This window comes from Gymnoscopelus microlampas, assembly GCF_963454915.1.
Source record: "Gymnoscopelus microlampas genome assembly, chromosome: 23".
Classification (NCBI taxonomy): domain Eukaryota; kingdom Metazoa; phylum Chordata; class Actinopteri; order Myctophiformes; family Myctophidae; genus Gymnoscopelus; species Gymnoscopelus microlampas.
This window is the reverse complement of record NC_139960.1, coordinates 18,328,068-18,354,344: the sequence shown is the minus strand read 5'-3', so window position 1 is coordinate 18,354,344 and position 26,277 is coordinate 18,328,068. Positions and strand designations below refer to the sequence as shown.

The 26,277-nt window shown below is 46.0% G+C and overlaps 1 protein-coding gene across 1 annotated transcript in view; it reads left to right on the top strand.

The window, feature by feature from the left end:
• The first annotated feature begins 649 nt into the window (after window positions 1-649).
• Window positions 650-26,277, top strand: part of LOC311039682 (cadherin EGF LAG seven-pass G-type receptor 1-like) — a 157,256-nt gene continuing 131,628 nt past the window's right edge. The window contains 1 exon segment of the mRNA XM_084049633.1: window positions 650-4,338. Coding sequence (XP_083905759.1) covers window positions 816-4,338 — 3,523 coding nt within the window. The 5' untranslated portion in view covers window positions 650-815.

The window sequence follows — 26,277 nt, the reverse complement described above, 5'->3', positions numbered from 1 at the left end:
CTTTGCCAAAAATAGCCTCAAGCTACAAGCTTTGTGAGCTTGTAGATCTGCTATTTTTGGCCAATCCGATTTTTTTATGCAGGACTTTTTACTTGACAGAAAGTAATTTCTAAATGCTGGTATATTGTCACTATTACTCACAGAACAGAGTAGCCTTCCATGCCTCCACCACTGGATTTGACTGTGAGCAACAGGCGGTGGTGGGAAAAGTACTCACATTTCTTACTTTATTTGATAGTAAAACTATCAAATATTCTGTAAAAGTTGGGAATTCAAAATTGGGTAAAAGTATTGGTATCAAAATGTACTTAAAGTACCAAAAGTAGAAAGTACTCATTATGCAGAAGGTCCCACTTCACAAGTTTTCAAATGTATAAAGTACAATATTTGCCTCTGAGATGTAGTGGCGAAGTAAAAGTAAAAAAGTAAAAAATGGAAATAGCCTAATCCAGTAAAGTAAAAAATACCTACTTTAATAAGTACAGTACTTGAGTAAATGTACTTACTAGATACTTTACACTACACCACTGACTGTGAGCAGCAGGTTATGTTAATCAGCCCCCGAGGAGGAGGAGAGGGGGAAAAGGAGGAGGCGGAGGTAGAGAACTGCGGAGCCATTTTGTACTCATTTGAAAGTTGCCGTGGGATAACCAGGCTGTTGCGCTCTCCCTGGATCTCTATGGATACACCTTTAACACCTTTAACACCATGAGGAATAAAAAGAGGAAGACTTGATGGTTTTTTTATTTTACAGTTTTCACGCGGAGGAGTTTCGATGAAGTTGAACGGGATTTGTTCATTATTCTTTTCAAACCATGGAGTTATTCTTCTTGTTATCCCCAGTGTGTGCTCTGCTGTGTGTCTCGGTGGGAGGCTTGGACCTGCACCTCTCGGAGACGCTGCGTCCCGGCACGGTGCTGGCCAACCTGTCGCTGAACGCGCCCGGACGCTGGACCTACAGCCTGGACACGACTCTGACCCCCGCGTCCGTCCGGGACCTGTTCCTGGTGGGGCGGCGGGACGGGCTGGTCCGCCTGTCGCAGAGGAAGGTGGACTGTGGTGCGCCGCGGCGCACGCTTCATCGGAACCCGGCGCCCGTTTATCTCAGGACGGGCTCCGAGACGTCCGGGGACGTGATAGTGACGCGCTTCAACGTGTTCGTCCACGGACAGGACTGTTTTATTAAATACAGGCGAAAGGACGCGACGGGCGAGGCCGACGTTCGCATGGACCTGGACGGGACGTCCTGCTTCGCGGCAGGTAAGGAGGTGCCGGTGAACGTCACGGCACTTTTGCCCGCGTTCATGCGCGACGCAACGCTTTCGGACTCCGTGTGCGTGGGTAAAGGTTCGAGCGCGGTCGTCAGGCGCGGGAGCGTGTTGTTGGTGAGTGACTTGTGTTGCAATGAGAGCAGAGGACAGCTGGAGCTGGATGTGCTCTGCGCGCTGCGCGCCGGAGCAGCGCCGAGGAGCGACCTCCTCATGCCCGCCTCGGTGCGTCTGGCTGTGCGTCTTGTGACCCGAGTTACGCAGCGCGCACGGAGCCGCCGACGGAAGAGGAACGTGAACATGCCTCCGCAGTTCCAGCTGCCCAACTATCAGGTGTCCGTGCCCGAGAATGAACCGGCAGGCACGCGCGTCATCAACCTCAAAGCCACGGACCCGGACGATGGCGAGGCGGGGAGGCTGGAGTACGGCATGGAGGCCCTGTTTGACAGCAGGTCCAATGACTTTTTCGTCATCAACCCCCAGACAGGCAGCATAACAACGGTCCAGCCTCTAGACAGAGAAGTCAAAGACACTCACGTTTTTAAAGTCATGGTGACGGACAACGGCGTCCCCAAGCGGTCCGCCACGTCTTACCTCACTGTCACGGTGAGCGACACCAATGACCACGGGCCGGTGTTTGAGCAAAACGAATACCGGGTCAGCATCCGGGAGAACGTGGAGGTGGGCTTTGAGGTCATGACCATCCGGGCCACCGACGGGGACGCGCCATCCAATGCCAACATGATTTATAAGATTGTGAGCGGGGACAACTCTGTGTTCGAAATCGACCCCCGGAACGGGCTCGTTCGCATCCGAGAGCGGCCCGACAGGGAGACCAAGGCGCAGTACCAGCTCATCGTTGAGGCCAACGACCAGGGCAAAGACCCCGGACCCCGCAGTGCCACTGCCACTGTCAACATCTCTGTGGAGGACGAGAACGACAACTACCCACAGTTCAGCGAGAAGAGGTACGTGGTTCAGGTGCCCGAAAACGTGGCAGTCAACACCAAGGTCATACAGGTTGAGGCTACGGACAAAGACGAGGGCATGAACTCTAAAGTCCACTACAGCATCATCAGTGGCAACGTCAAGGGTCAGTTCTACATTTATTCAGACAGTGGGGTGATCGACGTCATCAATCCACTGGACTATGAGATTCTTAGGGAGTATAACTTACGGATAAAGGCCCACGATGGTGGCAGGCCTCCACTGATCAACGGCACGGGGATGGTGGTGGTCCAAGTTGTGGATGTGAATGACAATGCCCCCATGTTCGTCAGCACCCCGTTCCAGGCCACCGTGCTGGAGAACGTGGCCATCGGCTACTCCGTCATCCACATCCAGGCCATCGATGCTGACTCGGGAGAAAACGCCCGCCTGGAGTACCGGCTCACCGACACCACGCCCGGGTTCCCTTTCATCATCAACAACAGCACCGGCTGGATCATGGTTGGCGTCGAGCTGGACCGCGAGACCACCGAGTTTTACACCTTCGGAGTCGAAGCCCGCGACCACGGCACGCCCGCCATGTCCTCATCGGCGAGCGTGAGCATCACTGTGCTGGACGTGAACGACAACGTGCCCACGTTCACCGAGAAGGTTTACGCGCTCAAGATCAACGAGGACGCGGTGGTGGGCACCAGCGTGCTGACGGTGACGGCCGTGGACCGCGACGTCAACAGCGTGGTGACATACCAGATCTCCAGTGGCAACACTCGGAACCGCTTTGCCATCACCAGCCAGAGCGGCGGCGGCCTCATCACCCTGGCACTGCCACTGGACTACAAGCAGGAGCGCCAGTACGTGCTGGCGGTGACGGCGTCGGACGGGACGCGGTACGACACGGCGCAGGTCTTCATCAACGTGACGGACGCCAACACGCACCGGCCCGTGTTTCAGAGCCCCAGCCACCAGGTCATGCTGAGCGAGGACCGGCCCGTAGGCTCCACCGTGGTGGTGATCAGTGCCACCGACGAGGACACAGGGGAGAACGCCCGCATCACCTACATCATGGAGGACAACGTGCCCCAGTTCAAGATCGACCCGGACACAGGCGCCATCACCACGCAGATGGAGATCGACTACGAGGACCAGGCCTCGTACACGTTGGCCATCATCGCCAGGGACAACGGCATTCCCCAGAAGTCCGACACCACCTACTTGGAGATCATCATCCTCGACGCTAATGACAACACCCCTCAGTTTCTCAGGGACATGTACCAGGGGACCGTACTCGAGGACGTGCCGGTCTACACCAGCGTCCTCCAGATCTCCGCTTCGGACAGGGACTCGGGCTCGAACGGCAGGCTGAGCTATACCTTCCAGGGCGGTGATGACGGCGAAGGGGATTTCTTCATAGAGCCTTACTCTGGCATCATCAGAACCCACCGCAAACTGGACAGGGAGAACGTGCCTGTGTACAACCTGAAGGCCTTCGCCGTGGACAAAGGCATCCCCCCTCTAAAAGCAGCAGTCAACATTCACGTGTCGGTGCAGGACATAAACGACAATGCGCCCGTGTTCGAACGGGACGAGCTCTTCATCGACGTGGAGGAGAACAGCCCCGTGGGCTCCATTGTGGCGCGGATCAGCGCCACCGACCCGGACGAGGGCACCAACGCCCAGATCATGTACCAGATCGTGGAGGGCAACATCCCGGAGGTTTTCCAGCTCGACATCTTCAACGGCGACCTCACGGCCCTCACGGACCTGGACTACGAGACCCGGACGGAGTACGTGATCGTGGTCCAGGCCACGTCAGCGCCGCTGGTGAGCCGCGCCACCGTGCACATCCGCCTGGTGGACGTCAACGACAACGCACCCATACTGCAGGACTTCGAGATCATCTTCAACAACTACATCACCAACAAGTCCAACAGCTTCCCGGCCGGAGTGATTGGGAGGGTGCCGGCGCGCGACCCGGACGTCTCGGATAAGCTACGCTACACGTTTGAGACGGGGAACGAGCTCAAACTGCTGCTGCTGAACGAGGACACGGGCGAGCTGAGGCTCAGCAGGGACCTGGACAACGACCGGGCCCTGGAAGCACCTATGAGAGTCTCCGTCTCAGGTAAGACCAACAACATAATAAATGTCTCAATTTCTAACCACTCCTGCATAGAGCCAGAGCGATACATGGGGTTGTAATCTAAATTGTATTACATTTATTAGAACATTTAGCAATCGAACATAACAAACAAAATATCAGTCAGAACATTGGTAATTGGTGAGCTAGGACTCCAAACAATCTGCCATCGGTCGGGCTCTCCTCCTGTCTTCCCTTCATCCTGTTCTCTTGAACCAAAAGTCATGTCATGTTCTGCAAGGATACGCCCTGTATGCAATTTCCTGCGAGAGTGTTCCGCTCTTGTTTGTTGGGCACTCACCGCCCCTGCCCGCGTTAAACATGAAATTTAACGACGGTTACATGCAAATGATTTGATCCCAACGCTGGGAAGTGTATGCAAGACGGATATCTGAGTCACAAGATGAGTATCTTGAGTCACAATATCACATGTATCATCTCTTTTGCAGAAAATATAGAATGCTCTGTTCCCTTTGAAAAGTGACTCAGGGAAGGCCTGGGCTGGTGTTGACTGTGCTCACTAAGTGTTTGCTGCGGGCTCTGTACAGGATCCGGTTGTGCAGCCTTTGTCGACTTGGGGTGATTGATAAATGCATTGTCTGGAAGTGCTGGGTTGGGATCATAGAAGGTGCCATTAGCAGGGCACCCTCATAACTAGGCCTCTTTGGTTGCAACAGAAACGTGGGTTCCACTCTATTATGCAACACACATGCATGTATCCGCATGCATGCACACAGACACGCATGCATGCGTGGCATGCACACACATCCTCAGTGCACCTATGGGCCTGACTCTTTGAAGTGCACATTTTGAGCTCACCTAAATGTACACTACAGTGTAAACAGCAGGGAAGTTGTACAACATATTGTTGCAAGCTGTTTCTCTTACTAAGTGATTCCTTGCTTTACACAAATCATGTCAGCATTTTATTCCTGTATAACTAGGGCGACGATATTTTCAAAACCCAACCTGTGACCCACAATCACCTAGACTAGAGTGTACATCGGCTATTTTCACTACTTTTGACAGTTTCTTTCTTTGAAATGTATTTGAATTTTCAGTTGGATTTTCACCTGGTGTTTTCATCTGGATGGGGGACAATTATTTTAGCACTTAGCACACCTAGTGATTGCACCTTTCAACAGAACATCACATTAAACATCTGTATGTAGAGTATCTAAGTACTCAAAACAAGTGTTATTGTTTCAATTGTAGTGAGAACTGGGACAGTAGAGATATTTGTCGGGACTCTGGACACCCAGCTTGAAACTGGGACAATCCTGGCCAAACCTGGACGTCTAGAGAGTAATATTATTGAATCTGATTGTTCTTTGTGTTTTAACCTAACTGGGTTTTGTGTGATGGCCGGCTGACTCGGACAACCAAGACGTAACGCAGAAAGAATTTGTACGGAAGATCGGCCTCTTCTAACACAGAAGCAGACTTTGTTCTTTTGAGTTAAATATTAGACAAAAGCAAACACCTCTAGCTCACACCCATACTGGCACGGTGACACTGAGAATGTAGGCTAGCACCTACACGTGCACGAACGCACACACACACGCACACACGCACACACACAAAAGTACCGGTCCCTAACATGAATCACATGAGGCGACAGGCAGAATGAATTTAATACACTGTGACAGAATAACTATCTTGTCACATTTTGACAGCTGCTTGCTCTTTCTCTCCCTCCCTCCCTCTCTCTTCTTTCCTCTCCGTCTGAAGATGAATCTTTCGCAGAGCATCGAGTTCTCAAATGGGCACCGTGCCCGACTCTCCCTCTGTAGTCTCACCCTGTGTTAATCTGACGGCCAAGTTGCTCTCCAAGTTCCTTCGCCGCGAATGCCAGCATATCACACACACACACACACACACACACACACACACACACACACACACACACACACACACACACACACACACACACACACACACACACACACACACCATATGAAAACAAATGAAGTGCTCGACAAGGTAAAGCCTATAGGAATGGTCCATCTCTCTAATGCCTAGACTGTGAATCCGCACGGCGCCTTGCTCTGATGGAAAACCCTGCAGATGGTCTTTTTTCTTGTCTTTGTGAATCCGTTAAGTCATATTTCTCAGTCTTCTTATCTCTTGAGGGCTTTCTACCTGGAATTGAACCTTTGACAGCCCAGAGGAATTTCCGTCAGCCTCGGCTTGCCAGTTAGCATTTTGTTACCCTTCGATCAAATCACTTTGTGTAGCAGTTGATAGGTCTGACGACGTGAACAGTTGTGCATCATTTATGACTCCGTTTTATGGTGGTGTCGCTCACCGAAACTAGCAGCTTGTCAGTCTGCTATTTTCGGCAAGTGACACCACCAGTGACGGTTATATAGGAGGGCATTTGTCACCCTTGATTGGCCACCCCAATCAGCTCTGATCTCTTTACCATCATTATAAAAGTTTATTTGCACAGTCAATCGGTTTACTTTTTAAACAAGCTACTACAGATGCAAAACTACATTTGCGTTCATTTATTAAAATGTCAGGCGACATTGTAGCCAAGGTGCCGGACCTGCTACTTTTGATGCTTTTGTGTGACGCTGTAGTATGAATAAGATATGGAGATAAGAGGTTTCTGCCCGACAGCGACGATATGTTGACCATGTCTGTGCAAAACGGTCTATGTATGTATTGTGTGCTATTTAAATTTCACTGCGCAGTGAAGCACCTGGCATTGAGATCTTTCAGCATCTGTCTCCCCTCGTGTCTGTCAAAATGAATGTAGTGAATGTCTTGTGTCTTTCTTTGTCATGGTCAATAGACAGTCCAGGCTTTTCTGAACTCTAAAGTGTCCAGACTGTCCACACTTGTGGTCAGTGAGGGTGCTATAGTCTAGTGGATCTATAGAGGGGCTGTGTGCTGGGGGGTCTTATATGGCCCTCATTTGCGACCCCTGCATTCAGTTTTGTCAGCTCTTATGGTGTCATTGACAGCCGTGACCCCGTGGCACTCCCAACGGGAGATTCAGCTCTTCATTAGATGCTTGAAGTGCACGTGCGTCCGTGCGTGCATGCACGTGCATGCACACGGCACACGCACAAACTGACATTATCGACTACAATCAGTGGTGGAAGGTGTATGTTTTTTTTCTTTACTTGAGTAAAAGTAGCAATACCACAATATAAAAGTACTCTGTTACAAGCAAAAGGCTATTCAAAATGTGACTTGAGTAAAAATACAAACGTATTGACCTCACAAATTATGCTTAAAGTACCAAAAGTAAAAGTACTTTTTTGTTTGTTTGTTTTAATTGTCAAACTTTTGAATAGCCGAACTTAGTATAAAATAGAGTTTTGTCTAAATCTGCAAAGTAACTATATAGAAACTAAAAGTGTCAAATAATGGTAGGGGAGTAAAACAAAGTTGAATGTTTGCCTCTGATATAGTGGAGTATAGTATATAGTATTGAAAAATGGTATCTACCTCAAAATTGTACTTAAATAAAATATAGTACTTGAGTACATTTGCCAGCACTGACAATCCCTCTTTCTAAGGTGCGTGCTGATGTCAAATGTTAGGTAACCATTCCACTGACTCTGTGACCTTTGAACCCTAGGCTCTGGGGAGGGGAAGGCCTGAGGGGGTTGTGTGGCGAACAGCAGATCTAAGAACAACCACTGAAATGCTGCTTTCAAAAACACACTGAGACCGATTGTATTTCTCTGTCATTCAAAACATTTCAAATACATCTTGTTTTTTGTTTTGTTTTTATAACATCTACAATCTAGCTAGCTTGTTGGTTGGCTATTTTAACTATTTTTAAATAGGGCTTTTTGTACGTCTGGGTCCCAAATTAATATTTTGGGTCTCGAGCTGAAAGGTTTGGGAACCCTTGATCTAGCCCATAGTCTCTCTCAGTCTCTCTCTCCCTCTCTCTCTCTGATCTAGCCCATAGTCTCTCTCTCTCTCTCTCTCTCTCTCTCTCTCTCTCTTCTCTCTCTCTCTCTCTCTCTCTCTCTCTCTCTCTCTCTCTCTCTCTCTCTCTCTCTCTCTCACACACAGCCAATCAAGTAATTTCGAGTGTCCTTTAGCCGACATCAGCCCTATCTGTCTACTACATCAGTCCATACAGGCATTTAAATCCTCGGGTTATGAATGGTATCTCTGTCCAAGCCTGAATGAGAAAGGTCCTACTTCTTTAAACCAGACCGTTATGCTACCCAGTCACTGCTTATATGTGAAATTGAGCTTTGATCTACAGGTGATGGTGAAGGCCTGCCTGAAGACACAGAAAGGGTTAAGTAGTTTGTTTCTGCTCGTTAAAAAGGTCGGCTGTGCAACCACACGACAGTATGTTGAATTCCAACTTCAACTGTGAAAAAACAAACTCATTAAAACAGGCTCCTGGAATGATTTTTTTTTATCACATTGTGGACCCTTAAGACTCATTTATATGCTCCATTGCACGACACAAATTAAAATATCTGATTTTCAAAACTAACAAAGCATTGCGGTCACATAAGAATTTGACGTTTTTACTTTCGATTTCCCCGCTGAAAATGCATCTTGGTCCCTTCACAGTAAAGTACTCAGTATTAATTATTTTTCTTTTTTTACGCTATTTTGGGGGGGGGTTCCATTTATTTGGTAGATATATCGTGTAACAACGTAGGGGAGTGACATGCAGCAAATGGTTCGGCCAGCTTGGAATCGAACCAGGAATTCACTGTCAGGCATTAGAGCCCACGTGGCACACACCCTAATCACTCTGGGTCGCCCAAGTGCTTGAGTATTAATTTAACCATTTGTAACTCAGACTGAGAGAGAGAGAGAGCAAATGTAACCAAATGGTCCCTGTCTGTCTGTTGCCATTTCTTTTCTCCTGCTCAGTTTATTATCTCGGTCAGGTCGTGGTGAACAGGTGTTTCTCCTCTGGTGAGCAGAAAGCCTGAGAATGTTTTCATAGCCCTCTGCTGAAACACTAGAACACCCTGATACACTCCAAGATACAGCCGTTAACACACTCTGCTAGTCACAACACTGTGCTTCTGTCCTCACCCTGAGAGTTGAGGGTGTGTGTGTGTGTGTGTGTGTGTGTGTGTGTGTGTGTGTGTGTGTGCGTGTGCGTGTGCGCGTGCGCTATTCTATGTGTGTGTGAGTGCGTGTATGAGTCCTATCACTAGCGGAGTAGCTCCTTAGGTAGGGGTGATGTGTTCTCGACGTAACGCGATCCCCCTTATCTTCGCCAGCGAACTTTCAGCGAGCTTCCTTCACTTAGATATATGGGTGTTCCCGTCCTTATTCCCTTTCAGACGGGTAGAATCTGTCTTATTTTCCCAGGCCACTTAATGTGTCGGACCTGCAGAGGAAGCCACGTTATTATTCAGCGGCTCAAAGTGTAGCCTGTATTGTCAGAGATGACATACTTTAGGCAGGTGTATGGCACCGCAATGACATTTTTGTTTTGAAATCAGTCATTTTGCAAAGAGAGACAGAGAAAAAGACCAGCTGTTTGAATTGTTCTGTGATTTTTCTTAGCATGTGGTGTCTGTGTCTTAAAGGACTTACTGTCCCTTTGTATATCTGTCCATTTACCTATCATATCCATCCATTGTCCAAGGCAACTCTGTGGTTAGACAGACAGACAGACAGACAGACAGACAGACAGACAGACAGAGAGATACAATCGGAGTAAAGAGGTAGCAATACTTAAAAATAAGATCAAAATATAACAGCAAAAGAAGAGAAGACTTAAGTCTCTCCTGGCCATAGGCCCGGCCAGGTTTGCATAACGTATGAACCATTAGTAGATATAAAAGAGAATGTTCATTATATGAGCAATGTTAGCTAATGTTAGCTTCCACTTAATCATTATGTAAGTGTGTTAAATCATCAGCTTCTCCCCCCGATGCTAACGCTCTCTGTATATAGGGAAGGAACAGGCTTCCCAGCGTGTTGCTACATGCACTCTCCCCATGCAGCCTCCTGCTCCCCCCCCCACCCTATGGGGCGTTCTGGTGGGCTTCCAACGAAGGCGCATAGCTCAGCTCCTTGACATTTCTCTGGTGGCCTGACCCCCCCTTCCCCTCCCCACACATACTCTTGAAACCAGTGGTGTAAAGCAACTAAGTACATTTACTTAAGTTAAGTATTGTACAATTTTGAGGTATTTTTACTATTTAGTTACTAGTTACTTTGCAGATATACATTATTACATTATAAAACATACTTTAGACCTATTTTATACCCAGACTATTTGAAAATAGACGATCTACAAGCTCACAACGCGTTGCATCGCGACACGTTGTGAGCTTGTAGATCTGCTATTTTCAAACATTTTAGTAATTTTACTTTTGGTACTTTAAGTACATTTTGATACCAATACTTTTGTACTTTTACTCAAGTCATTTTTGAATTCCGGACTGTTACTTGTAACAGAGTATTTCTACATTGCAATATTGATACTTTTACTTGAGTTATTTTTCCACCACTGGTTGAAACCTGACCTATACTTCGTTGTATGACCGTGTCGCTCACCGAAGAAAAAAAAGCAGATCTAATCCACAAGCTCACAACGTGTCATGGCGTGCTGTGAGCTTGTAGATCGGCAATTCTCTTAATAATAATTGTCCCTCTCCATCTCCATCTCTCTCGGGGTTTGTCTCATAGCCTGAGGGGGGTTTACAATTGCTGCGTACTTGATGGGATTTGTACAGTAACTTAGCAGCTTACTTCAGAAGCCAGACCCCCCAGACAAAACATATTCCACTGCCGTGCCCTCCCTCCGTAAATCCATGAACAACGTTTAGCTCTGCAGGCTGACCGCAGCTAACAGGAATAGTGTGTGCTTGTGTGTGTGCGTGTGCGTGTGCGTGTGCGTGTGTGTGTGTGTGTGTGCGCGCGTGTGTGTGTGTGCGTGTGTGCGTGTGTGCGTTTGTGTGTGTGCGCGCGCACGTACGTGTGTGTTTGAATGAAAAGGTATATATGGGATAATTAGAATCCACAAAACAACAGACACCAGAATCCTAAATATGTCCTGATGCAAGTCACCAGACAGACAGACAGACAGACAGCAATGTGACAACGTGAAATTGCAATGTGACAAAGCTCTGTTCATTCTATTCATTTCTTTAGTCCTTTTAATTGTACTACACACATTTCTGAGCTTCGATTAGAGCTTCGAGAGAGAGAGAGAGAGAGAGAGAGAGAGAGCTGTAATAATTTGTAAAAACGTATGTTTTTTTTGTCTTACCCACAGGGAAGCAGCCTCAGCCAAAGGTGCTAAAAATAAACAGCAGTGTGTTTGTGAATGGAGCTTATCTGGCTCCGATTAGAGCATGCTCTTTGAAGCTGGCTGTGAAACGTTCTCCACCGGGTCAAATCAGTCCAAAAGATCTCCTCTCCTGGAGAGAAAGCCCACCAACATGCCCCTCTTTCTCTCTCTCTCTCTCTCTCTCTCTCTCTCTCTCTCTCTCTCCCTCCCTGAGTCATCCATCCATGCTGTTATTCGTCATGTACCTTGTCTTTTCGGACATGAGGAACAGGACTCGGCACTGGAGCTCAGGAGTGACGGTGATGCATGTTTGCCCGTGCACACGCGCGCGCACGTTTGTGTAACCTTTCAACCTTGACATCAAAGTAAGACAAGTTAAGAGGGATCTCCCTCTCTCTCCCTCGATCTCTCTCTCACACACACACACACACGCGCGAGCACACAGGCACTCACGAATGCAGGCACACACACACTCACACGCGCACACACACACACACACACACACACACACACACACACACACACACACACACACACACACACACACACACACACACACACACACACACACACACACACAACAGTGTTACATGACCCTGCTCTGTGTCTACACATAACCTATGACCTCTACCTGATGGATGACATTGAGTACAAGATCTGTGTGTGCGTGTGGGTGCGTGTGCGCACGTGTGTGTGTGTGTGTGTGTGTGTGTGTTGTATGCTACAATTACTATTATTATTATTATTATTACTTATCTGATTTGATATCTGTATGAAAGCCCCCCCCCCCCCCCCCCCAGAAAATGGTTGCTGGGGTTCAAGGGGTTAATTGATTAACCACTTAAACCCCAGAATCGTTATTGTGTGGCTTTCACAGAAAATAGCAGGACAACAAGCTCACAGCGTGTAGTAGCAACGCGTTGTGAGCTTGACAATATGTTATTTTGAGCGAAAGCCTTCCCCACAATAACAGGGACTCCGGTCAACCATATGGGCTTTAAGTGGTTAATTGGTAGAAATAGCTTCTGTGAGAGAGATCACAGTGTTCAGTGCCTCAGATGATGCTTTCATATCACCAGGTTGATTTACAAAACAAAGTAATTCATGAACCAATCAATCAAACAGACCGGTTAAGGCCGATTCATACTTCGCTTTGCAGAAAATAGCAGACCTACAAGCCCTCAACGTGTTGCGGATGCGACTTGTTTGTGGGCTCCAGTGTTTTCTACTGGACCCAACAATGTAGGCGTTTGTGTGCGTGTGCGTGCCGTGTATGTGTGTGTGGGTGTGTGTGTGTGTGTGTATGTGTGTGCGTGTGTCATGCAGGCATTCCCAGGCTTGGCACTGTTAACTGACCAGCAGATCCCATTCATTCCTGAGGTATTACACCCAGCCCTGCTTTTAAACTGGCTGTGCCCCCCGCTTCAATCAGTCTCTCTCTCTCTCTCTCTCTCTCTCTCTCTCTCTCTCTTGTTCCGTCTATCCATCTTTTGCTCTGGTCGCTCACTGAGGAATGTGACCAGATTGTTCATCTAACTTGCTGCACAGTGTTGCTGACTGTGTTGACCAGGCTGTTCTCTGATGCTGCCACTACTTATTGCATTACTGCTGGTCTGTGTCTGTCTGTCTGTCTGTCTGTCTGTCTGTCTGTCTGTCTGGTCTCTCTCTGGCTGACTGTCTCTCTGACAGCATCATGCTAAAATGTAGCGTGTTCATTTGACTCTGAAAGTGTAAAAATGGGTCCTTAAGTTGAGACTTAATCAGACTTGAAATTGCTTGACATAGATAATCCAACACACTAATCATCATCACTCAATTTGCACCATCAAGTTATGTCATCTATTTCAAAGCATGGATTGATTTGAAAAGTCCACAATGATGCGTGTGTGTGATATAAGTTGGGTGACATTTTGAGAAAATACAAACCTACACGAAATCTGAAAATAAAGCCATGAATGGGAAGACGGTTTCCATTCCCAATGTGTATCTACAGTACGATATGGCCGAAGCTGTTAATGGAAAATGACATGTATTGACGATGGTCCTCTACATGTGGAAAAGGCAATTCTTTCAAGTAAATGTCTTCACAGACCAGTGTTGATTTTGACAGCAAATTTTTATTTAGTTTTCGTCATAGTCTTTTGAATAAAATTCCATTTAGTTTTAGTCATATTTTAGACACCTGAAATGTATTAGTTTTAGTCGACTAAATATCATAAGATAATAGTCGACTAAATCTGAAGTTGATTTAGTCGACTATAATGTATTTTGGCGGTGCCTTGATGGCGTCGTAGATTTTACTCTTGGTTGCATGCTGAAAATAGCCGATCTACAAGCTCACAACGCGTCGCGCTGCAAGCTTGTAGATCTGCTATTTTCAGGGCGCAACACCCGAGCGCAACCTCTCCTCTAGTCCCTCCCTAACATTTTAGTCCAGTTTTTATTTGTTGACTAAATTGTCAATATATTTAGTCTTAGTTTTAGTCATCATAGCCTAGTTTTTATTTTGTTTTTATTTTGTTTTTGTCAGTGAAAAAAGGTAGTCGACGAACATTTAGTCATAGTTTTAGTCGACGAAATCTCAGACAGAACACATGGGAACACCAGTAGAGTTGTATTAACAGTGTCTCCAGGCTGTCTCTCTCACTGCTCAATGAGTGAGAAAGAAATCACATTCATGTTTAATCCTGGGCACCCGCCCAGGCTTTGCTGCGCGCGCGTGTGTGTGTGTGTGTGTGTGTGCGTGTGTGCGCAGGCTTAAGGCAGATCCCTGCAGGCACATATTTGACCTTGTCATCCTACAGTAGATATTATCACTAAGTGATTAATGGTTCTGTTACATTACATAATATTGACCCTCAAAAATCATGTGTTACCTGCAGTGGGGTAATGTATATGTATGCAATGCAATGGTTTGTGAACTAGCTATAATTACTGTAGGAAAAAAACAATCTTTACAAAAGCGGACGAGACATTCTTTAACGTTTAGTAAATGTATAACTATAGCACATTTGACAGTAATTGGATTGGCATTACAAAATGTGTGTGTGTTTGTTTTGAGAAAATGAGAATTTGAGCATTGAGTGTGTGACTGTGTGCGCGTGCATGCGTGTGTGTGTGACTGTGCCTGCAGGTTTTTAACTCAAAGTGGGGTCCGGCGTCCTCGGGGGGGGGGGGGGAGTTCCAGGGGGTCCCCAACAAAAGTAGTTAACGTAGCATCACACTCATCTTAACCACTTTATCCATTTATATATAAATAATAAATATATCCGTTGTACAAGCTCACATGATGTCCAGATGTCGAGCTCGTGCATCTGCTATTTTTGAAACTATTTGAAAAATATCAAAATAATTTTGAATTCCTTAACACAAATCTTCTCTTCTGGGGGTCCCTGGCACAAAACCTTTTCAGATGGGGGGTCCGTGGCCAAATATATATACATTTTCGGGGGTCCTTTTTTTTTTTTGAGAACTAGTTTGAGAACTACTCATTTAAGTGTAAACACCTGGGGGATCAGGATTAGTCACTGTTTGACTGCACTGGAAGCCTGGACGTGAAATGACAGAGCAGAGTGTCTGGGTTCATGTCATCACCACGCAGAACCAACTGACCACACAGTTGTGGTCAGCTTCAGTTAGCATTAGATTACTGTAAAAACCCTGTGTTCATTTAACTCAGAGTGTACAGATGTGCACTCTGAGTTACAAAGGGATAAATGAACTCTGAGGGTTTTAGCTGTGTTGTTGGGATATTCTCTCAGCGAGGCCACATGGCTGCTTGTGTGTAAATAAGGTGAAATATCACTTGTTGGGTTGTGAGTCATCAAAAGACGAGCTGTTTGTTCCTGGCAGGAAATCCCATAAGCAGAGGTGTGTGTGTGTGTGTGTGTGTGTGTGTGTGTGTGTGTGTGTGTGTGTGTGTGTGTGTGTGTGTGTGTGTGTGTGTGTGTGTGTGTGTGTTGAGGGACCACATTGCCCTCTATCGTGCCCTCGTGCCCATCGTGCTTGTTTCTGTGAAAACACATTGTTTCATTCTCATCATTATCGTGATCTCTCTCTCTCTCTCTCTCTCAAACACACACACACACACACACACACACACACACACACACACACACACACACACACACACACACACACACACACACACACACACACACACACACACACACACACACACACACCACACACACACAGATATCTGCAGCCTACACAGGGATTTCACCACTCAAACTCCGGTAGTGGCTGAGGGGTAACACGTTTGAGTCGAGTGTAATGCGACACACCTCTCTCTTTCTTTTTCTCTCTCGCCGGTCAGACAATATACTTCTTTGTGTCTCCATCCCTCTCTCTCTCTCTCTCTCTCTCTCTCTCTCTCTCTCCCCCTCTCCCCCTCTCTCTCGGAAGAGGAGGAGACAGGGACAGCATCGCAGCCAGCCAGCGCCTCACGAGTGTGACATTACATGCGTCGAGACCGAGCGATGACCAGCTGTTGGAATGTCTAGAGGGTTGGGGGTAAGGGGGGGGATCTTGTATCTTGTCCCAGAGAATGACAAGCGTGAGAGAGCAGAGATGACGGGACACAAGAGGATGACAGGCGAGGGCAGGAGAGAGGAGCAGTTGGTGGAAGAAGTGCTCAGATTTGTTTTTTACTTAACCCATTAAGACCAGGAAGGGAACGCATGTGTCATTTTACAGATTTCTTTGGGCTATTCAAAAATAGAAAATAGAAGATCTACAAGCTCATGCCGCCCCATGAGCTTGTAGATCTGCTATTTTTGAAAAAATCGTGAAAATCTGTACAAATCTTTGAATGTATATATTTCTTTTAAAGCGAACATTTTTAACTCAAATCTTTGATTCTGGGGGGGGGGGTCCTTGGAACAAAATATTTTGAGATGGGGGTCCGCGGCGAAATACTCATTTTGGGGGTCCTCGACATGGAAAAAGTCTGAGAACCACTGATATAGCAACATACGTAAGTTTTTTCAAAAAACTGTCAGGAATTAGAAGACATTTGTAGAATATATATTCATAGATTTTCACAAATGTTCACGATTTTTCTAAAATATGGTGGTCTTAATGGTTAAGCAAAAGTAGCAAATACCACATTACAAGAGTACTCTGCTACAAGTAAAAGGCCTTTGTTAAAAAATATCACTTGAATAAAAGTACAAATAAGTTCTCAATTGGTTCAACATTTTCAAAACTGTCCTTTTGGAAATAGTATAAAATAGAGTAGTTAATAGGCTACATGTTTTGTATTAATAATCTAAATCTGCAAAGTAACCAGTAGCTATAGCTGTCAAATAATTGTGATGGCGAAAAAAGTACATTATTTGCCTCTGGGATGTAGTAAAGTATCTCAAGTAAGTAGTAGTACTCAAATGAAAGCAAAACAACCTCACAGTTATACTCAAGTAGTACAGTACTTGAGTAAATTAGTTACTTTCCACCACTGGAGAGGAGAGGAGAGGATGTGGCAGGAGGCGGTTGTGGAAGTCTTGAGAGGAAGTCGTGGCGAGTAAAGGAGCTAGGGGTCCGTTTTCACACTCTCTGAGGTGAATTAACACTTAGGATTTGGCTGCGTAACAACTCTACAAGTCCAGATTTAGACAAGTTCAAAGACTTCCCTGTTCTCCGGGCTCTCATGCACATTCTAATCCTCCACCTACGTACGTCAGGAGCCCTTGCAAAGCCCCGAAACCTTATACGCCGACGTACAATCCCTGCTTACAATGCTATATGAATGCCACCGGGCCGCGGTCCGCCCAGCTATTAAGACTTGGCACGGGTACTGACAGCGCTAGCGTTAGCATGAAATGTCAAACCGCTCCAATGGATTGAGATCACTAACTTGCTGGCACAAACACCGCAAATACTGTTAACCGATGAAGACGCGTTCCGCAATGTTTACGTAAGCAAGAGGCTTGTGCATATCGCAACTGAATGCAGTGGTGTTGAATATATGTAAAAAGATATTTTAAGTGTTGTCTTAAGTTGTTAGTAAAAGAGAACTTTTATTATTTTTGATCATCTCCAAACCCTACCGGGAAGCAGACAAAGGTTGGAGCGGCCGTAGCTGAATGGGAGAGCAGATGGTCCTAGGCTCCATTCCCTGCCCCGGCAATGTTTTGAGGTGTCCTTGAGCTTAACCCTGCCCTAACTGCTGCCCCCTGCGCTCTAGTCTGACCACTTGGGCAGCAATCAGCTGGGTGAAGCCAGCTGATTGCTGACCAACTAGGTCTAATTATTGTTATTATAACTTCACTATAAAATCCCTAGAGTGTGTATGTACCCTTCGGGTCCATTTGTACTCTCCTGCCGGGGTCACGAACAAACAGTCAAGCATTTAATAGTGTTCCTTATCGCTCCATTGTGAATGTTGATCTTGGACGGCAGCGAGAGCGCCTTCATGCAGCGCACTTTGTGCTGTCAGGAGTGTCAGTTTGTAACCGTGTCCCCTGTCTGCCAGGGAACCAGAGAGTCGTAGTAGGAGGTGTAGCACTGCTGAATGGCCCTTAATGGCCGTGTGTGTGTGTGTGTGTGTGTGTGTGTGTGTGTGTGTGTGTGTGTGTGTGTGTGTGTGTGTGTGTGTGTGTGTGTGTGTGTGTGTGTGTGTGTGTGTGTGTGTGTGTGTGCGCGCACGCGTGCACGCGCTCACTTGTGTGTGGGAACCTCTTGACTGTTTGATCTCAAAATGTTGCGTCTGTCTGTGACCAGTCACAGCCATGATTTACCTGAAACTCCACTTAGCGTCAGGATAGATTTAGCATCATCATGGTAAAGTTAGTTAGTTGTCTCTACAGCCAGCGTCACAGTCAAAGGTTCTCTGCCTGACAACATACGAGAAAGCTACACTATAGCCATCGGCCACAGGTTGGGCAAAAATCTAATTCTGCAATATAATATGTATTTTTGAAAAAACCTTCATGAATAATTCAGCCACAGAGAATTTGAAAATCTTATTGTCAATTCAGCGTTTGTTTGACCACATTAGTCTCCTCTCCATATCTGCTGCTTCTCCTTCTATTTCATGGATACATAGGCTAAAATATGGAAGTACATTGTGTAATTAGAGAAGCTTAGAGTAAATGTGACAATATTGACACCTGGGTTGACATAGATATTGATCAAAGATGCTGTGATAACACCTTGAAGTGATATTGCCACGGGAACCACATCAAAATTACACAAAAGCTCTTGAAAGTTGGTTCAGGGAATAGTATTTATTATTCTATATTTGTTTGCCTACAGTCTTTTCATCTAGTCTTGAGTTTCAGAAGTTTGTTGTCATAAATGCCACCCGCTGAACTGGAATTTCCTTCCTGACCTATTCCAACTCTCAGCCACCTGTTGCGGGTCAGTAATATACCTCATTTAGATACCTGGGGCATGATGTAAACACGTCGTTAGGGAGCTAAATAATCAATTGTCATTGTGTTGACATTTTCCTACCTGGAGGAAAGAATGAACCGGACTGGCATGTTTGTTTTGTTGTTGTTGTTGTTTTTTGGGGTGGGGGGGATCTCAGCCAAGTCCTGAAGATGACCTCCATTCCTGTTCTCAAGTGTAGCACACGGCCGATTCGTCGGTTTCGCTGATACATCGGCCGTTGTTTGACTTTTATGATGACATGGGTATATCCGCAATTATGCAAAAAAAAATGTTTGTCTTTTTTTTTGCCAATCTTCAAGCTCTTCCTGTGAGCTTGTAGATCAGCTATTTTTGGCGAGTTGATTTGGTGTAGGCAGTAAAAAAAAAAGTAGAGTCAACTCATGTCCAGTTTACTAAGTCCAGAGGGTTTAAGTGGTTAAGTGAGAATCGATTAAAAAAATGCAAAGAGGTTTTCTCGGAGCATCGCCCCTCGAGGAGTGGTGGCGTCAGTGGTGTTAGCGCATTGCGCTGAGTGTCTGTGGTCGGACGCTGAGATGAGAGCTCTTATCAAGCCCCCCCCCCTCTTCCCTGTTATCGCTGCTCTCTGGGAAGGGTTAGCGTTGGCCAACGGCCTAAACCAACACGTCACTCCGGGTAGGGCCGTCAGCCCACATTGTTTCGGGGCATCGATATCTGGTCTCTCCCTGCGTTGGAGTGCAGCCGGGCAACGGGCCCCGACAGCAGACGGTAAGGAGGGGAGAGTGATGTCACCGGAATGGAGCCTGCATGGCGTGCTGCTCGGGTGTGTGACCAGATTAATAAGACAACTGAACAGTGGTGTGTTTGAATGAACTATTCTCTCTAGTATTGGGGGCTTTCACCTCAGACACAGTTGCGTGTTTCCTCTGCATCTACACAGTCTCACATTGACAACTTATTAGCCAGCATCGTGATGATGACAGTGTCAATAGCTTTTCACCTGGAGAAAAGGTTGTGGCGATTCAGAGTAGAAATGCTTGCCAATGAATTACACACACTGTGATTATTGTTATGGTAATGAATAACACATTTTAACCAATCTGCATGGTAGAGTTACTAGAGTATGTTAATACATTATAACTAGTACACATGCAGTTGGCGGTCTCCCTACTATTCCATTGAGAAAATATCTCCCCTAGCGACGTGGGGATTCCGTCTTGGCAGAGCAGTAGATGTTTGGTCTCTCACGCGAGAGACCCCGGTTTGAATCCCAGATAGTACATACACTTGACTTGTCGCAGCTTTAATCTTTCAGTAATCTTCCATTCCCTCCTTTTTCCGACCAATGCTTAGCCCGTGCACCCTGCCTGGGAAGGGTTTGCGTGCCCCTCGGCATGCATTTGTGGCACTGCACTTCCCGTTGCCCTCGGCAAAACCAACACACACACACACACACACGTTTTATAAACAAACAAATAACGCCCCCTTAACACAAAGAAATGCATGCGTGCAAACATTGACACCTCTTGAATCTAAATACAGGCACACAGCCACAATGCAGTGCACCACCCACCCTTCCATACACAGAACTGTACGCACACACACATGCGCGCGCACACACGCACGCGCACCCACACCCACATACACACTCACACTCACACACGCACGCACCATTCCTTCCCAGAGAGGTAATTTGATAAAGGCCGGGGAGGAACGGGTAGCAGCACGTATGTCATTTATTTGTGTCACATGGAGCGGGACAGACAGAGGCAGCCATTGATGCATCCAACACCACAACACATTTTAAAAGAGAGAGAGAGAGAGAGGATGCATGCTACATAGCTGCTACACTGACACATTTAACTCTGAAAGTGTACAAATGTAACCTAATGGACCTGTGAGGCCGTACTGTAAAGGCCAGTCCACACCAATGCGACTCCTTGCAACTACCATTGGGGATAATGGTTGCAAGGAGTTGCATTGGTGTGGACTGGCCTTAACCCATTAAGACCTGGAACGCATCCGTGTCATTTTTTGATTTGAGCTAAAAAAGCATTATTTCAAAAATTTTGCCTATTCGAAAATAGCAGATCTACAAGCTCGTAGGTCGGCACTCTGTGCCGCGCTATGAGCTTGTAGATCTGCTATTTTTGTTAAATCGTGAAAATGTGTGCAAATCTTTGAATATATATTATTTTAAAGCGAACATTTTTTAACTCAAATCTTTGCTTCTGGGCGTCACTGGAACAAAATATTTTGAGATGGGGTCCGCGGCCAAATTCATATCGTTTTTGGGGGTCCTTGACATGAAAAAGGTTTGAGCACCACTGATATAGAAACATACGTTTTTCAGAATACTGTTGGGATTTAGAAGACATTTGTAGAATCGGCTTCTAGTTATACACTCTCAGAGATACAAAGGGAAAAATGAACACTGATGATTTTTACTGTGTACGGCGTTTGTTTGCAGTTTCTCCACAGTCTATTAAACGTTACCCAACTTAAAGTCATACACTCTTCATTTTCTCAATTTCCTATAATCTTGATACATTGCCCAGCCCTACTTGCATCACAATGCTTCATATAATGTTTGTTGTCAGAGCACAATTCTATTTGTTGAAAGATTTCTTACCTCATAAAACATTCATAAAGTATAATACATTATGTAGCGCTGCCCTGCTCCTTGTTTGCTTGACACATGATGGACTGATGGCCAAATGGAAGAAAATGGGGGACAAATTCTAAGGTGCTTATAGATCACTCTCCATGCTTTGAACAGACAGCTCCACCATTTGGTCTGATTTGGATAACGTGCTCACGCAGACGTTCGCTGGAAACTTAAAACTGCATTTTTAAGCTGCGTATAGTGTCAAAACAGTGCCTTAAGGAGAAGACACCTTCTACTTTGATATAGGTGTAATGGAATCCATTTGTGGAGGGAGGGAGACGGGAGAGCCAGGTATTTTGTGCTGCTGTTAAAAAAAAAAAAAAGAAAAAAAAGGTGGAAGGGATCTTTGTGTGAAACTTGGCCTTGCCACTGGAGGGGACGAGGTTTAGCCACTGAATACATTCACAGATGTGTGGCCGTGTGTGCGTGTGTGTGTGTTCACATGAGAGAGCTGCATGCTTATATGGCTGATTACATGGTGTATGCATTTGTGTTTATGATCCACCCACGTGACTGTTTGTGTAAGCAGCATGTGTGCACGAGTACATAATATACGTGTGTGTGTGTGTCGGTGTGTTTTTGTGCAATACCCCGTTCCAAAAGGTAACAGGATGATGGCTCTGTTCAAAGGAGTATCCTGACACCCTCTCAAAGGGGACAAACAAATTCAATCCACCTCCCTCTCTTTCTCTCTGTTTCTCTCTCTCTCTCTCTCTCTCTCTCTCTCTCTCTCTCTCTCTCTCTCTCTCTCTGTGTGACATTAAAAGCCTGGGCCCTGAGGGTTAGAGCGAGCACACAACTCTTCAATCCACACGTCTTAAGTCTGTTCCTTTGAAATGCTCACAGAGGACTGAGCCGCCGCTCCTGTGTGTGTGAACGTTGCCAGCTAACAGCTAATTTAGACTTCGCCGTGCGACACAAAATGACGTAGTTTCAACGGAAAACAAAAACACAGCACAGCGTGGGGAGTCTGCAGGGCGAGGCAACAACTAAAAGGAGTTACAACACGGCTGTTTGTGTTTGTGCATGCCCTCTCTTGCCCCCCCCCCCTTCTCTCACATACATGCATTATGTGCGTGCTTGTGGGCATGTGCGTTTGTAATTGGCGAGTGTGCACGTATCTAGGGCGGCATGGCTGTGTGTGTGTGTGTGTGTGCACCCTTTATCCCCGCACCCACCCCAAACACAGCAGCTTTCGGAGCTGATGGAAGACGAGGCAGCGCTGTCACGGGGGAACACGAGTTGTTAGGTGGCTGTAAGGTGACACCCGCAAGATGACAACACATGACCCCACACACTGAGAATGACATGACCCCCACACACTGAGATGAGAACCACACCCACCACCAACAGAACAACCACTGCTAATTTCCACGACTTAAGACTATGACGAAAAATGTTAGTCAACAACCATTTCTCACTGATGAAAACTAAATAAAAACTAAGCTATGGTGACTAAAAATAAGACTAAATATTTTGACAATTTTGTCAACAAATAAAAACTAGACTACATGCTGTGTGGAGAAGAGTTCCAGTAGAACTGAGACAAGACCATTTTATGCTTGGTTGCATGCGGGTGTCACCCTCCGAAAATAGCCGATCTACAGTACAAGCTCACAAATGTGAGCTTGTAGATCGGCTATTTTTGGCTGATGTTCCACCCAGAATGTGGATGCTGCCGTTCAAGTTTTAAAGCCAGGTTATGTATCCTCCTCGCCATCGATTGTTGAGAATCTCGTTTAGCGCGCACATGAACGACTCTCTGTTAACCCTTCAAGACCTGGAACGTATCTGTGTCATTTTTAGATTTGAGCTAAAAAGCATTATTTTACACTTTGGCTATTCAAAAATAGCAGATCTACAAGCTCGTAGCGCGGAACAGAGTGCCGCGGCACTCTGTGCCGCGCTACAAGCTTGTACACTCTATATTAATGATTACTATCAGGATAGTGCTCTTTAATACTTATTTTAACAAAGAAATATCAATTACAGCACCTTTTAAGAAAATGTGGCAACCGTGGCGATTTGATGGCTGTTTTATGTCAAGGGGCCGGGAGAGTGTCGAGCTCTGTGGCGGCAAGGGTGTGCCGGACAGTCCAGGGGTCATGACCCCACTGATGGTGACTTGACCTTTAGCCTGTAAGGGTCATTTCAGAGCATGAAGGGGGCGTAGCAGCTGAGGGTCTTATCGGAGAGGACAGCTATATCCACCCCCTCCCTTTGGGTCAACAAGGGCCTTAACCATGACTTTCTGTTTCTCCTGCTGTTTGTCCTGATGCTTCTGTTTGAACAGAGAGACAAAGAAGGAGGTTGATGGCAAAGATAAGCTAAACATTAGCTAAGTGGTATCTAAATCTGGGTTAATCCAGTTTGATATGTTTTTACAGTACTCCTATGCTTGTACGCACTTGTACACGTGTGTGTGTGTGTGTGTGTGTGTGTGTGTGTGTGTGTGTGTGTGTGTGTGTGTGTGTGTGTGTGTGTGTGTGTGTGTGTGTGTGTGTGTGTGTGTGTGTGTGTGTGTGTGTGTGTGTGTGTGTGTGTGTGTGTGTGTGTGCGTGCGTGCGTGCGTGCGTGCGTGCGTGCGTGCGTGCGTGTGCGCGCGCCCCAGCATTGATTTGGCCATGCAAATAGCAGTGCGTTAACGGCGTAGCAATGACCTACCGGACTACGCGTGTCCACACTTTATGTGCCGTTTGATTTATTATGCGGATAGAAAAACCTATTGTCCGTCCCTCTCCTCATTCCTTTCCACTGTAACTGTGTGATAGACCTGCTCCTTCTTGTTTGATCTTGTTATTCAGGAGCCGAGGATGGATGACAAAGCTGTGAATGAGGAAGTTCATTTCCCTCTCTCTGTGATTCATGTGCTGCTGGAGGGAAACCTAAACATTAAAGGGAATTCCCATGGCAGTGTGTTGTTTTGACCACGCCAACAGTACACACACAGCCCAGTTAAAAGCAGCGTTGCCAGGTTTTGCGAACCAGGTCTGTGAAGACAAGCCAAAAAGAAGCGACTATAGGCTGCATGAGCACTTTAAACCTATACACATCGGCTATTTGAAAACAGCCGATCTACAAGCTTGTTGTGAGCTTGTAGATCTGCTATTTTCCAAAATAATCTTGAGGAAAATGTGAAAAATTTGGACTATTCTTTAAACATTTTGACAACACAAATCTTGTATATGGCATCAAATTATTTTCAGATGGGCGTCTGCAGACAAATTCATAATAACCTGGGGGAAAATGTTTGAGAACCACTGATTTAACCCATTTAGGCCTGAGGCCGATTCTAATAATGCCTTCTAAATCCTGACCTAAGTTTTCTGAAAAACTTCAAATATTTATTCAAAAATTACAACAAATGTATGTTGCTATATACTGTACATAGCAACAAGAACCCCAAAAGGGGTTCCCGTCTTGAAAGGTATAGTTACAAATAGGGGTTCCCGCCCAAAATGGTTAAACAACATTACACAGCCAGCCACTTTAGAAACAAGTCCAAAGAAACTCAACCCGTAGGCCGCAACTACCAATATTTACAAGCGACTTTACCAAAAAACAAGCCCAAAGTTGCTTATAATAAGCGAACATGGCAACACTGGTTAAAAGAACAGGGAAGAGACACTTAGGCATTCTCTCTCTCTCTCTCTCTCTCTCTCTCTCTCTCTCTCTCTCTCTCTCTCTCTCTCTCTTTTCAAAGGGACTTTATTGGCATGGGAAACGTACATTTACCTTGCCATAGCGAGTGTAAATAAAACAGTCCACTCCAAACTAAGAAATATAAACAGTTAGAATGGAATAAATGTGTAAACAGAGCTCTCTCTCTCTCTCTCTCTCTCTCTCTGTCCCTCTCGATTTCTCTCTCATTTGAATACAGTGGTACAGTAGTGCTACAAAACTATGCTGACTCACAGCCAGCCAGTCAGTGAAACTGCAACGACAATGCAGGGGGGGGGGTTGTGTGTGTATGTGTGTGTGTGTGTGTGTGTGTGTGTGTGTGTGTGTGTGTGTGTGTGACTGTGTGTGTGTGTGTGTGTGTGTGTGTGTGTGTAAAGTGACTCTTCCACAGTGTAGACATTGACATAATGGCTCACCAGGACAATGCGTATGAATAGACACTTGAAGAGTTTCACTGCTCTCAGGGACCTCCGTGTGTTCGTGTGGTTTGTGGTCGGTTTCATTCTTTCAGGGACATTCCATTAGTGAGTGATGTCACTCACAGCGTTGTAGACCCCCAGTACGACACTGTCTCTGTCTTCCCACTTCCCACCGTGTTTTTAATTCAGCTGTTTGTCTCCTATCATAGTGGTGGTTTTGCACAGACCAGCGATTCCCAACCTGCGGGTCGAGGACCACCGGCGGGCCGTGCGGGTATCGCAAGTGGGCCCCCCAAATAATTGTCAAAATGCTAAGATTTGAATGATGATATAACATTCATTGTAAACAAAATCCTTGAAAAAATGGTTTTCATTATGATGCCGATAAAAAAGAACTTAAAGTATACTGTGTTAGTTCCTTTGATCCAAGCCGGAACACAATCGATTGATTGATCATTAAAATAAACATGCTATGAAAATGCACGTGGGCCCACCCGTATGACCTCTTAACACGGCAGCCGGCAGATGGTTGCAGGACATGGCACATG